The sequence below is a fragment of the Nelumbo nucifera genome, chromosome 6 (genome assembly GCF_055504915.1).
Source record: "Nelumbo nucifera cultivar China Antique chromosome 6, China Antique-T2T, whole genome shotgun sequence".
Classification (NCBI taxonomy): domain Eukaryota; kingdom Viridiplantae; phylum Streptophyta; class Magnoliopsida; order Proteales; family Nelumbonaceae; genus Nelumbo; species Nelumbo nucifera.
Genome location: NC_142654.1, coordinates 60,789,230 through 60,804,062, shown reverse-complemented (window position 1 = coordinate 60,804,062; position 14,833 = coordinate 60,789,230). Strand labels below are relative to the sequence as shown.

At 40.6% G+C, this 14,833-nt stretch overlaps 1 protein-coding gene across 1 annotated transcript; it reads right to left on the bottom strand.

The window, feature by feature from the left end:
• Positions 1 to 3,748: 3,748 nt before the first annotated feature.
• On the bottom strand, positions 3,749 to 10,107 carry LOC104604264 (GDSL esterase/lipase EXL3-like). Its single transcript, XM_010268538.2, has 5 exons — positions 9,776 to 10,107; positions 5,403 to 5,533; positions 5,036 to 5,272; positions 4,705 to 4,960; positions 3,749 to 4,047 (listed from the first exon to the last, which is right to left on the bottom strand). The coding sequence occupies exons 1-5, from the start codon at positions 10,068 to 10,070 to the stop codon at positions 3,851 to 3,853; spliced, it is 1,116 nt and encodes a 371-aa protein (XP_010266840.1). The 5' UTR covers positions 10,071 to 10,107; the 3' UTR covers positions 3,749 to 3,850.
• Positions 10,108 to 14,833: the final 4,726 nt, after the last annotated feature.

Sequence of the window (14,833 nt, the reverse complement as noted above, 5' to 3'; positions counted from 1 at the left end):
AAAATTTAAAAGCTACGTTTGATAAAAAAACCTGGAAAGTTAGAATATGCTTTAATCATGCTAATAAATTGATTTCCTGTGAAATTAGTTTTAGTAGTTTCTCTAACTTTTCTAACACAGTTCAATCAATACAACTCCATCAAAGCTAGGGGTGGCCACGATCCGAGCTTTTCACGAGTTATTTGAACTCAGCTCGTGAAAAGTTTGATTCAGTTCAGTCTAAACCGATTTTCAAGCTGAGATCGAGCTAATATATAAGCTCGTTTTCTAAACGGGCCAAGCTTGAGCCCAATAAAGCTCGGCTTGTGAGGCTCACAAGCCTAATCGAGCTTTCTATCTATCTATCTATCTATCTATCTATCTATATGTATGTATTTTTATATGTATTTTTATTTTTTATTTTTTTATATGTATACTTTTTTATTTTTATAAAATGTTTGGCTCACAGTTGTCGAGTCGAGCCGAGATTGAACCTAGGAGCTTTTAACTTGAGCCAAATTTGAACTCAAATCTCGCTCGAGCTCAAGCTTGAGCCTCATAGTGTTTTGCCAAGCCGAACTTGAATAACTAGATATTCAGCTTGGCTCCAAAGCCAAAGCCCTCCCAAACGGGCTCTGTTCAAGTTTTTTGCTCTACTCATATTTTAAAACAAATGTCTTCCTCTTGGGCCTGTTATTTTTTTAGGAGGGAGCCAATTCAACCATTTATGGATAATCATCCTCTGAGAATTTACCATGCGCATGCGGCCCAGTTATTGAGGCCCTGGATCCATTTCCGTATCTTGCAGGCGTTAGGCCCAAGTCCTAGATATTGCAGTCTTCCTTCATAATTTCTGTTGCAGGTTCTATAAAACAGAAGATTTTGAAATTTCATTATATGTACAGTTCCCACTAGGTTGTAAACCCTTTCTTCAGGTTTTGTCAGACACCTCACTGGACACTGGACTGTTGAACTGAACCGGTGATCCGGTGAACCAGTAAGTTCCTGCTTCTTAAACCATTTGGACCCATCACGGGATTTATGAGAAAACTTTTGCTAAGTTATTGCATAGGGATTTGTGGAGTGCTGCATAGGAATAAGGCTCCGTTTGGGAAGAGTGTATATACAAAAATGTTCAATGCAAATAATGTGTTTGATTCATAAAAATGTAAAATTGGTTTAGTTTTGCAATGATAATTTGTACTCTTGCCAAACATTTTTTAGTTGTGGTGGAACATGAATTCCAAGGCTGAAATCCACATTTTTACATATATTAAACATAAATATTTGTTTTTTATTTATTATAATCTGGTCAATCAGGTCAGACCTGATTGTCCCGGAAACCGATTGATTCAGTTCCGAGTCCAAAAATTACAGACCCTATCGGGTCGTCTGGGTCCGGGTCCTCACATTTCATGTTGAGCCGGTTCTGGTTCTAGCTGATTCCGACCTTGACTTGACCCGTTGACGGCCCTAATCTCCCCATCAAGTTAAGTACAGTCTACTAGCTACCTATTGTGTCGTGCCTAGTCTGCCCATTTTTTGTTATGTCTGATAGAGTTCAACGAGAGATCTATCAGGAAACATTCATAATCCAAAATATGATAAGTGGATAGACCTTGACCTAATTGGTACTAAATTGGCTGACCTCTTCACTTATTGAAGAAGTGGTGGCCCCGCCCAGGTAGTGGGTCTGTCTACTACAGCTGAAATCTAGGGAACCTTGGTTCAAAGTTACTCAACTCATCGAATTCAGAAACTAAGGAGGCAATTGCAGAGCCTCAAGAAAGGATCATTGTCAATATGAGCCTACATCTAATGTGCTAAATCAATACAGACAATCTCTCCAATGTTTCAGAGCCAGTTCTAAAGTCAGATCTATTATTATACATCCTTGTCGGCTTTGGAACCGAATACGGGTTGGTGGTGACAATTATTACCAACGGCCGTGATGCAACAGATCTTGGTATATTAGCTATTTTGGATTCTTTACTCAAATCATGAAAACTGGCTTGAAGAACAAGTACATTTTTCTAATTTTCCTAATGCAAACATTGCTAGAGATAAAAGCAACGGAAACAATAGAATAAGCAGCAACAACAATTTTCTCCAATGTTTATTTTTAATGTAAAAATTTGTTGTTTTCAATCTATTGGGGCATAGAGTATTAGAAGCTCTGTTGTTATTTGGATTCACAAGGAATTATCCATCGATTAGCTTGTCCTCATAAAAGCACAGACATGTCATTGAATCAACTCTATCTCTACTGGCCACCTTGAATCCTCCCTTTTCCTTTTGCTGGACTGATGCCGCTTAGATTGCAGTTTATTTGATTAATCAGCTTTTGACTCCCTCATTGAATGGTATATCCTAATATGAGAAGTTGTTTCATAAAGCTCCAGACTACTCAATGCTCCACTGTTTTGGATGTATTTGTTATCCTTTGTTGAGACCTTACAACAAGCACAAATTTATGTTTTGGTCGTCAAAGTGCTTGTTTGTTGGTTATAGTAATTCTCACAAAGTTAAAAGTGCCTTCCTGTTCCCACCGGAAGGATATTTGTTGCCGCCAGACACGTTTCTTATGAAGGACTGTTTCCTAGACTTCGATCATCTTCCTCATCACTGGTATATATGTTTCAACTCCATTCCAAGGTGTTTCTCAACCACCGGCTCAATCATCTCTCTTTGATACTGCACCGGCTTCTCAACCACCGGTATATCACCTACAACTGAATCATCACCCTCACCTCCTGATGGTTCTTCTCACCCATTAGTGTGGTATTGTAGCATTCGAGAGCTCCTTGATAATACTCCTACTGTTCCCCCTTCACATAATGCTACACGGCACCCTAGCCTCTTCTCTCATTGTGCTCTTCTTTTCTCTTCTTTCCACTGATGAGCATGAACCACATCCTTTCACTGAAGTACTCTTCCTGTAACTCTTGTATCATACTTATCATATATAACTCCTGTACACTTCAAACACTTTGTACTAAAACTCTATAAATTCATAGTTCTCGATTGATAGATTATCAGTCGGTCAATAATTAATATTTCTCAAACCAGGACTATTCCTTTTTCTGGTTTTTTGTTTTATCTCCAAGTATTGGGGCATTGAAGAGAACATTAGCGATTGCAGCGAGGGCATTGCCACTTTATGTCTTTGTTACCTTAACCTTTAAAATTTAATCACGAATTAGCTCGAGAAGTTTGGAATAGAGTGACTCAATAGTGAAGAGCATGTTGAGCTTGGTATTAGACATTTGCAGTCCCAGGTTCTTATTAGATTTGAAGATTAGGACTCGTTTGGTGTGACTTTTTGGGAAGATCTTCTAGTAATTCTGACAGTCAAAAAATGCATTGAGCTTTTACATGAAGATCTGAATAGCCTGAAGCACATTTGGCAGATGCATGTCTTTCTGTGCATCTTTCTGTGTCTTTTCACATGAGAATAAAACGCGAAAGACGTGAAAAGTTTCATTTGGAGGTTATCGAAATCAGCCCAAAATGGACTTTTCGTGTCTTTTCAACATTCCAGCTTTTGATGACTAAATCTTCTGCATGCTAAACGGAAATAGACCGAAAATCGATATGCTCGACTTGTAAACAGCTGAAAGATGCAGGGTAAGGCATGCCAAATGGGCACCAAGAGACTAAGATCCTGCTCCTCCCTCTAGTTTAGACTTTTCTGTTTTTTTTTTTTTTTTTCTATTATGTATGCTCTACTACATTGATGAAAGAGAGAACCAGAGGGAAGAAGAAGAAGTGGGCACTATATTAAATTGTGGAATTGGATTGATTCATCAAACACATCTGTGGTTGACAAGATTTAACAAAAACCCCAAAAAGTTGTTGTTTTTGGTGAAGCTTAAAAGAAGCGGTGGACATATTTTTGCAAGAGGGGATTCAAGAGGATCTCGTAAGCTTTTTGGGTGGGATGAAAACTGTCCCAAAACACATACTTGGAGACGTCTGTACAGGTGAAGGGAGTCAATTCGTTGCACAACGCCGTTGTCACCTCCAAATTCCCGGTGCCACAACATCCTTTGCTCGACTCTTCAAACCCTGACATTACAAAATTAAATTAAACACTCTGATCAACTTTCTAACTTTGCTAGCTCCTAGCTGATATTCGTTGCTCTTTGCTAGCTGTTTCAACTTTCCAACTTTGAACGGGTTGGAAGATAGGGCTATCAATGGGTCAGGTTGGATCTGATCGATCCAAACTGATTGTGTTGGTTTTGGTTTCAGCAATTGAAACTGATGGATCAGTTTCAGGTTTGGACTAGTTTAATCCACATAATCTATTTACCGTTCAGAACAGCTTTGGACTGTGGGGGTATCAATTTCTCATTCATACTACAAAACACCCCATAGTGTCCAAATTATTATTGGCTCGGAATCAGTTTCATTTAGTCTTGAATTAATTCAGACTCAACCTGAATTATATATACACATAATACATATATAATATATTAAATTAATTATATATTATAATATTTAATATATATTAAATGTATTTATTTATTATAATTGGGTTCGTTGAGTCAGACTCAATTGTCCCGAGAACCTATCAATTTGGCCCCATTCGATTCCGGGTCCTTGATATTTTGTCCGATTGGTTCTGGTTCTAGCTGATCCCGACCCAGACCCAACCCGTTGACAGTCCTATTGGAAGATGATCAATCATCAGTGACCTTTCACTCATGAATGCAAGCTCACCGTAACTACGAGGGTGTTGGATGAGATCAAGAAGAGGATAGTAGATATCAACGTAGACAATCCTTGCTTGTGGGAGTTTCTGATTGAGCGAATCTATCTCCGACGACAGCTTCTGGTTAAAGAGCTGTGCTGCCTGATTATATGGTGCAGCGCAATCTCGGTTGGGACCTCCGGCTACGGTTCGCTGATACGGAGCACATCCTATTGGTGCTGCACTTAACACACCTATCCTCTTTGCTCCCAACCCGTAGAGCTCCTGCACTTCCACCCATGTATTAGTATTAAAGAAATTAATGAAATCAATAAGCTTCTACTTCTTTTCAAGTTTCACCTGGAGAAAGCTAGAAGCTGATTGAAGCATCAAATCGGTGTAGGCAGGGACGTCGTAGTCCATCCTTCTGAATGGCGAATTAAAATAGGTATTAGAAATGTCGTCACTCCCTAAGCACACAATGTATAAGCTCTGAGTTGTAATGCTTTTAGCTCTCTCCTCTCCCGCTGCAGCTGCTTTCAGCTTTTCTATGTATTCCTTGAACATCCCCAGTTGATCCGTTATCGAGTAAACTGACTGATCATACATGTACATATTAATTGTTTCAGCATGAAAAATTAATGGGTACAAGTTCTGTTACGCAGAGCAGATGTCCAAATTCGAATTAAAAAAATATATATATATATAATGATGAGCAGCTTAATACCGCTAATTTAGATGTGAGAGGATCATATCCTGAAGCGCCTGAAGCGAAGTTTACTCCGGTGAGGAGGTCTTGATCCTGTAAGTTGGGGTCGAGATAGGGCGGTAGTAGCTCCTTGATTCCCAAAATGCTAGCTGCACAATTCTCAATTAAACTCTCTTAATTCTCTTCTTGACATGTTCAGTGCAAAACCTATACATATTTGTATTTGCCCTACATATAAAATATATAGTACAAAATACAAAATTTTGCACTCTATATATTTGTATTGTACTCTTTTCAAATTGAACCTATTTGGAAGCGATGTAAATCAATTACATCGGTTCGGTTTTGTAGGCGTTTGGAAGGAGCATGTAATTATGATTGACGTAAAACTCCACTCTGATTTAGTTTTGTGTGCGTTTAAATGGAATGGAGTTTTACATCGTGAATCAATATAAAACCTCATCAAACATAAAGTTTTACATTGATAATCAATGTAAATACTATATTGATTTTATCGATGAAAAACTTAACACTCTTCCACTCATTGCTTTTTTCAAAAGTAACGGTCATTTTCACGGTTTAGTATAAAATGTTGTGCATTTTTGCATTGATGACGTTTTACACTGATTCCAAATGCCGATGAAAAAATTGACATTGTATTGGCAAAATATCTCTCCAGGTCCATTGTTAACCCTTTTGAAGTAAAATACTTAAATCTCCCCTAATCTTAAACCTACATACTAAGATTTCCCCTCTCTTTCAAGTTGGACTTAGACCTCCCTTGTCAGGTCAAATTTTTGGACAAAGACCTCCCCTCTATAATTAACAATTTATCAAGTTAACTTTGTACATGGAATCACTAATAGCTGAGTTTTTTTAAAACCCCAATTTTGCACTCATATTTCTTTGGCCTTCACTCAAAAAAAACCACCCGAATTCTTGGAAGGTTTGTTATAACGATAATTATTTGAGGGAGGTCTGTCTTTAGGAACCATTTTATCACCACTTAGAACCATTTGCATTTTATTTCATCAAAAAATCCTGGTAAGTCTAGTGAATTAAAGAGTTCTCTCTCTTTTCTCTCTCTCTCAAGAACCTTGTACGTACTATGGGGTTAGTGACAAATATCCTTAAACTTTTATATGCAAAAAAGACCCCCTTAAACTTTCACTTTAAAAAAAATACCCCTTGACTGTTAAATTAGACATGGAGTGCATTAAATTACCAAAATGCTCACCTGAACTTTATTTTCTTTTCCTTGCCATTTTCTCTTAAACCCTAATTGACCAAAAATACCTCCATGTTTTCCAAATGAAACCAGCTAAAATAATAAGAATCATTTCACTAGCATAGAAATAAAGTTTTCTTTCTTTTTTTTTTTTAATTCTTGATTAATTTCACTGACATGAATGCCTTTCTTTATCTTAAAATATAAAAACCATCTACTCATTTCTCTAATAAATCAAGAAAAATCAAATGAAACCATAAATTTATATCTATCAGAGAGAAACCTCTATCATTTCATTTTAAATATTGAATCCAACCAGAAATCTGTAATGATCTGTTGGAGCAATTGAGAGGACTTCAATGTTATATTTAGAAAACTAGTTGAATAATAAACTGTTCAAATAAATAAGAAAAGGATAGTTTGGGGATTTAAAAAATTTTAAACATCTGAATGTGAATCTTTCTCAAGGTTTTAAAAACTGACTTAGAAATGGAACTACTTTGTCCTCTAGTTTCCATGTATGTGGGTCAAACCATTAAGATTTAAAGTATAGTGTCAATTTGCATTATGACTGTCAAATTAAGATATAGATTAAAATAGACCATATATATATATATATTATTATGAAAGGGGCGAGCATGAAACTTTGAGAAGGGCCGCTGGTTAAAGTTGAGTAAGGAGGAGGAGGAGAAAGCACAGACAATAGTTTCCGCCATGTTAATCGTTCGTTGTTCCAACATTGTTTGCCCCAAGAAGTAGAAGAAGAAGAAGGAAGCGCCAGTGTTGGCTATTACCGTGTTCATCATAACTGTCGTTGCAGCACAGTTTGCCCTCTTCTTAGTTCACTTACATCTCTCTAAATCTCTTTTAGATCCCAGATTGTACTTGCTTAATTTGTGTATCTCAGATTTCAAATCTTAGAATGATATCTCATCTCTTATCTCTTACATTAATTTTTGATCTCTCGATTTATAGGACTTGCATTTTTTTCGCTATTACAACATAAAAAGAATTACAAAAAATTCAAAATGGAAAAACTAAAGACCCTAATTAATTTTGGATAATGGGAATAATTGAACAAGATTGTGGGATATGATTTTTTTTTTAATTTTTTAATTTCTATTTTAAAATAAATTAAAAGTTGTAATTAGTTTGGAAGCAACCTAGGAATTGTTAATCGGGTTGAATGGTTTGGTAGTTAAACCATCTAGGTCAGCGGTTCTCTAACCATTTCAATGTTTTTTTTTTTTTTTTTTTTTTTTTTTTGCAAAATAGTGGTTTAGGGCCAAAATGGAACCAGTGACATAACTAGTTCCCGAGCCAAATGGTTTGGCCATTTGTTTATTGTGCAAAACCTAGAAATACAAATTCAAAATGGCACCTAAAGTTAAAAGAAAAACAAAGATAAAGATAAATAAATAGAGAAGACATACATAATTACGTGGTTGGGCTTATAGGCTAAGTCTATAGGCGAAGGAGTAGAAATCCACTATGAAATCAGCAATGTAGAAGAATATAGAGTTCTGCACTCTTCACCTCACTCACAGAAAACCCTAAATCCCAAATACACCCAAAATCTCTCGACTTCTCTCACAAGACAAAGACTAAGTATACAAGAGAAAAAACCTCCGAAATACATAACTCTTCGTATTTAGGTTGGACCCATAAGTTGAATATGGATTGGGTCCTTACTACCATGGGGCAGAGCCCTACACACCCAATGGTGGTTAGTGGTAGGTTATGGGAACACTTCCACCATAAACCACTATGAAATTTTGCCTTTGTTTTTTTTTCTCAACTTAATTTGGATCATATTCATGAAATGGGTCACAACAAAGAATTCAAGGCCCAATCATAACACTAGTTTTCAAAACAGTGATCTTTATCGAAGTTAACTAATGGAATTCTAAAGGAGGGGTATTTGTAGCAAAGTGAAAATTGGGTGGGGTTTTTGTGGCAAATGAAAGTTCAGGGGGTATTTGTCACTAACCCCATAGTACAACGATGGTCTTTGTCATCTACCAAAAAAGAAAACTTCACAAATCAAGTATTACTGAATTATTCACAAAGAGTTTGTATTCAAATCAACATTGGAACTCTCGACTTGCATTTGTTAGATCTTGTCCTAACATAACACTAAATAAATATTTCAGTTTCTTGTTTTATTAAAATACTGAGCACGCTCTCAAGGGAGGAGATCAAATCAGCCCCCCACAAGATTGCCCCCCCTCCCCCCGAAAACATTCCGGCCGTGTATTGGGAATATCTCCCGATGATAATACCATAATGATGATATCATCATCGGGAGATGTTCCCAATACATGGCAGGGATGTGCTATGGGACGTTGTGGGGGGCAATCTTGTGAGGGGCTGAGGAGTTCAAATCAACCCCCCACAAGGAGGCGCCCCACAACGTCCTACAGTACACCCCACACTCTACATGTATTAAAAACATCTCCCAATGATAAATACCAGAAATAATGAGGCATAATTAGGAGATGTTCTACGGTGGGATGTGCTGTGGTGGGGGCTGATTTCAACTCGTTTTCAAGTTTAAATATGAAAGTTTATGAAACAGAAAAGAAGGATTCCATCTTACCCGATCATTATGGCTCTGTACGAGGCATATGATCTGGGGTGGTCGTCAGCACTAATGCAAACTTTGGTTTTTCTCTGGGTTACATGTTTGGACAAACCCGAAATAATAATTAAAAGAGGTATTTATTCTCAATGGAGGTCTGAAAGTGGGGCATTTCCTTTATTTGCTTATTTGTTTTGAATTTTCTTTTGGTATGAATGGTCATCTTTTTAAAGAGTTAATAAGGGTAAAAGAGACTTTTTGATTACTCTTAGACATAACTTTGACGGGTCTTACTCTAATTTTAAAAGGGGAGATTTCAGTATTTATGAAAAACCTTGGGGAGGTTTAAGTATTTTACCCTTTTCTGAAGGACCGATCTATCAGTAATGAGGGTTAGTATTTATAAGATATATAAATAAATTTCTCCCAACTAATGAAAGAATCCTACTTTTTACTAGAATCATAAGAGACTTATAGACCACTAATGATATATATATATATTTGAGATACGATACATAATCGAATCGAATTAGGATAATCTTCTGCAAAGTGTACAGAAAATTGAAGAAAAGCTAATATTACCAAACATGTCTGAAGGGACCCGTCCATTGCTACACCTTCCTGTTGCTTTTCCTCCCATGAAATCCCTTCCATATGGCGGGGAATTGCATTTCATCACCGACACAAGATTGTTATTGTTGCCTGTATCAACAACCGAGTCTCCAAAAACATAGACGGCCGGTATGGTTACGTTAGGAGGTAGGACGAGTGCAGCTTGAATGAGGTGAGAAAGGAACAAGGAAGTAGAGAGAATGAGAAACATGGCTAAGGAAGTAGAAGGAACAGAATCCATTCTTATTACATAAAGAAGCTGCATTGCTACTATATTGATGCAAAGAAATTGCAATGACGATTCTTATAACCAAATATGAGATATATTGTTTGGTGTGACAGGTATTATTTATTGGACTTTACCAAGATTTATCAAGTAGTTGGGATATTTACTATTTAGAGAGAGGCAGGCGGTACGCTATGTTTATAGACTCTCACTCACTTATTCTGATCATTACTGCTCATTCCCCTGGTGCAAAAGGCATGTCGGTTCTGATTTTCAAGCTAGTTGAATATTGTGTGGGACCTGAAGTTGGTTGAGAATTGTGATACCATAACACGTGCAAATGCACGTGACAATATTTCTAAAACAAAACTATTTATAATCTATGAATAGTTTTTGAACGATTATAAGTGGATAGTTTTTGGATGGTTATAAGTGGGTAATTTTTTGGTGTGGTTGGAAGTTATTGGGACTATGTAACTTCCTCTATACTGAAATGATTGGTAACTCCTGTCAGTTTGTTCGCTAGTTATGGTAGTTTGGAGATGCTCTTATTCACTTCTGTTGGTGATGTTAAGTCACCTTGTTTTGGTTGCAGAAGTTCTTTTGAGTCTCATATTTTTTGTTTTGTTCTTGTTGAGAATGTATCTCTGTTTTTTATTTGGTTTGATGGCATTTATTTGTACCAATCTCTTGAATGAATGAAACAAAATTGAAACTTTCAAAAAAAAAGTGGATAATTTTCTGAAGTGGGAATAAAAGACATATATGCCCTTTTTTATGCCCACTATATGCTTAAACAAGAGGATAGAAAATGTCTAATTAAAATTCCAAAAAGAAGAGACATTCACTCTTTCATAGGTAGTATAGATATAGATTAAATTCGAGGAGAACGCATTTCCTGCGACCCTATTGTAACGGGGGTAATCGTTGGGGCCCCGTGCGGCACTCGAAATGGGCGAGTAAACCTACGAAACAAAGCAAACACACACACAGGCAACAAGAAGGCACACGAATTAGCAAAAGGCTACTTGTATTGCATAAATCAGTGGTAAGCACAAGCACACGGTACAGTGTCGAGGGGATCTCGTGCTTAACCTTTACACGCTTATGAGCTCACTCGACTACCTACCTCCCCTCAAAGAGTACGTTAAGCTTTTGGGGGAGTGACAATAAGAAACGTCCAAAAGATGAAAAAGCATACTACAATATTACAATATTGCCATTGGCAGTCCCCCATACAAAGTACATGCTTAGCCCACCCATGGCACACACTTGGACGTTGGAGTTGCGGCTGTAGGCACAGTGGATGGCACTTGATGGCGCGTCGAAGAGAACACTTGTTACAGTCTCCTCCACTCAATTCAGTCTTCGTCCTCGAAGACTAGCTTCTGCTTGAGGCTTCAACTTGTTGTTGGTGAAAGAAGGTTCTTCGACTGCTCCACGAACCGGGTTTCTTCCAACTTCTGCTTGAGGCTTCAACTTGTTGTTGGTGAAAGAAGGTTCTTCGATTGCTCCACGAACCGGGTTTCTTCCAAGGCCCAGATAGTAGGTTGGGTAGATTGCTAGTGGATGTTCTCGATGGTGGGAAAACCTATGGCTAGTCCCTAAGTTAAGTCCCTGCTTGGCTGCTTCAAGGTAGGATTTTGACTTGTTCCTGATGGTGGTAGGAAAGAAGGTGGCCAAGGCTACGTCAAAATGGTATTTTGGATTGTTTGGGTGTTGGTTCCCATGCATTTTTCCCCAAGGGTGACTCGCAAGGCTACTACGGGATTTATCTTGAGGGATAATGTGAATGTGGCCCCTAAATGGCTCGGGTGGCACTCGCTCTCCCCGATGGTTGTGGCAGTAGGTGTGGGCAAAGTTTGACACGGCCTTGGGTCTTCTGCTTTGCTTGATGGTTGTCGACACGCACGAACCCTGTTGTTGGAGAGGTGTAGACGGCTGGATGGCCTGCTGCTTCCTGCTGCTGTTGTAGTTGTTGGCTTGAGGGGCGGCTTCTTCCGCCAGTGGAGTGGGGAACTTCTCTGCTTCCTTCATGTTGGTGTTGAACAAGGCTTCTTCATGAAAAAGTTGTATTGCAGAAACTTGCTTCCCATGAACCTTAGTAGAAGTCGTAACTGGTACCATGCAAGGGGAGCGCTCGTCCAAGATGCATAAAGAGTTGATGTGAGGTAGGAGTGTTGCTTTTGCTTGTCTCATGAAGTCCATTCCCAAGACAACTCGGAAGTCATCCAGGGGTACCACTGAAAGATTAATCTTGCTTGTCCACAGCCCAACTTGGAGGTCAACCCCACGAGCCATGCCTTCAATCGCCTTTGCCCTGGAGTTCACGGCCTTGATCCACCCTGTCTCTTTTACAGTGTTCAGATTGAGTCGCTTGGCCTCGACAACTGAGATGAAGTTGTGGGAGGCCCCTGTATCAACAAGGGCTTGAGTTTGCTTCCCGCCGAGGAGGATGTCTACATACTTCAGCCCCCTTTGGGCTTTCTTTGGCCTTTCATGATTGGCCTCTTTCTTCACCATGGTGTTGAAGAATTGAAGGGCGCCCACTCTAGGCGCCTGTACAGACTTTTCCTCATCACTTTGCTTGTCATCACTGAGCTTGGCGACAAGGGCATTGATCTTCTTCTTGGTTGGGCAGTTGCGAACCAAGTGATTTCCCCCACAAAGGAAGCAAGAAATTGGGGACCCAACGGTTCTGGGCTTGTAACGGTGTTGAGGGCCTTGCTCTCCTTGTGGCTTCTTCCCATAGTCTTGTCTTGCTGGCTTGTTGAAACTGGAGTTGTCGTACGGAGGGCGTGAGGGACTTGCTCCCCCACTCAAGTTAGGGGAACGCGGGTTTTCTGGCTTAGGGGTTTCTTCATCTGACAAGCTGGTCTCATTGAGTTGCTCCGCCACTGCCATTGCCGTGGCGAGGTCCTGTACATTGCGGCGCTGGAGTTCTAGTTTGGCCCATGGCTTCAGTCCGTCCATGAAGTTGAACAGTAGATCCTTGTCGGACATGTCCGTGATCTCCAAGGTAAGGGCTGAAAACTCTTTAACATAATCGTGGAGTGAGTCCTCATGCTTGAGTGATTTCAACTTCTTCCGCGCCAGGTACTCAACGTTCTCTGGGTAGAATTGCCGCTTTAGTTCTCGTTTGAAATCAGCCCATGTTTCGATGGTGCACGTACCCCGTTCAATGTCTTGGCATCGCCTGCGCCACCATAGCATAGCAATGTCAATCAAATACATAATCACTGCACGAATTTGCGTTAGGTCATCATCAATGCCAGCGGCATGGAAATATTGTTCCATTTGCCACAAGAAGTTGTCAAGTTCTCTAGCATCTCGGGAGCCGGCATAAGGTGTGGGCTCCCGAATCTTCACACGAGCAGGGGCCAGTGTTGTGGAGGGGCTTGGAGTGCTGGCCACTAGTCTCTTGAGGAGCGTCATGTCTCCTCTTAGATCATCCAATTGAGTCTGGAGGTCGGAGGGAGAGGCCATGGCCACTTTCATGGCCACCCATTCAGCTCTCATCTCATCCACCTGGTCTTGGATGTAGGATCGAGATGAGCTCCCTTCTTGTCGGGATTTTGTTCCAAGGACTTCCTTGAGGGTTCTATTCAGGACGTCTTGGACCTCATTCATAATGCCATTTAAACGGGCTTCTAGCTCCACCACGGAGCTCTCAATTGTTTCCACATTCAAGTGGATTTCTTCTACTCGGTCACGCATCTCCCCAACAGTCACTTCACAGCGAAGGATGCGTGTGTCGAAGGCAGCAAGCGTGTCAACTGACTTGTCAGGCTTGCTTGTCTTGGATGTGCGACCCCCTGGGGTCTTCTCTGTAGTGGCTTCAACGCCTAGAGACTCATCAGTCTCCCTCGCATGGGCAAGGCCATGCCTAATCTCGTCGGTGAGTTCCTTGTTGTGCTTCATTGCGCCACCACTAGTGTTGCTATGCAAGAGTCACGAGCGTTGAGGAGCAACCTGCTCTGATACCAACTGTCACGGGGGTAGTTCTACAGCGGAAGAAACCCGTGCGGCGTCCTGGCCAAGGCAGGCCAGGACAAGCCTTTCTGCGCTTAGAGGCTAGGAGTTGCCCAATGGGATGACTCCACCAACGTTAGTAGCACTGGATCATGACCTCAAGTCCAATGGCCGGGGCACTCTCCTGGCTCAGACCGGTCCATGGGAGGCGCCGCTTACGTGCTAAAGGGGGACAACCATAATGGAAGGCGACCATGCGCCGATAAGGTGACTTGGCACCGATGTGAAGGGTCTCCTGTATGCCGATGATGACAGGCACCTGTGTGCCATGATGATAGGCAACCGCTTGGGCCGGAACACACCCATGCGCTAAGGGCAACGGGATAGCTCAATCAGCTTGGGCAAGGGGCTGGCGAAGTGAAGGGACACGCTTGAGCCAAGCCCGCATGCCAAGCCTCTCTTGAGTATCGGTAGCGCAGTGCCGGTCCAACACTGTCCCCATGAGCAAGTGTGCGCCCATGAGGAACCCTGGTAGCCATGCTAGCCGTTAACCAGGGCCGCCCCGCAAGGGGATGAAGGTCTAGGAGTGCCAAGGTTAGGCACCCAAGGAGGTCGACCACCCCTCCTCAAAGAGTACGTTAAGCTTTTGGTGGTCTGCCTGAAGATGACATCAGTTCTCCCAAAAATCTTACAGGCGAAAATGACGGGCATGTCCCTAACGTAAGCCTGCCAAGCGTAGGCAAGGCTAAGCCTGTGCTGAACCGTAACAGGCTCCCCCACTCAATTCATTGTCGTCCTCGACAATGACTCCTTCCGTGAATGGGCGTTTG

Excerpts from the sequence above, each read along its gene's own strand:
- LOC104604264 (XM_010268538.2), bottom strand. The coding sequence starts at position 10,070 with ATGCAGCTTCTTTATGTAATAAGAATGGATTCTGTTCCTTCTACTTCC. Across the intron at positions 5,534-9,775 it reads GGTCCCTTCAGACATGTTTG|CTAGCATTTTGGGAATCAAG; the intron begins GTAATATTAGCT and ends AGAATTGTGCAG. Across the intron at positions 4,961-5,035 it reads CAGCTTCTAGCTTTCTCCAG|GAGCTCTACGGGTTGGGAGC; the intron begins GTGAAACTTGAA and ends GTGGAAGTGCAG.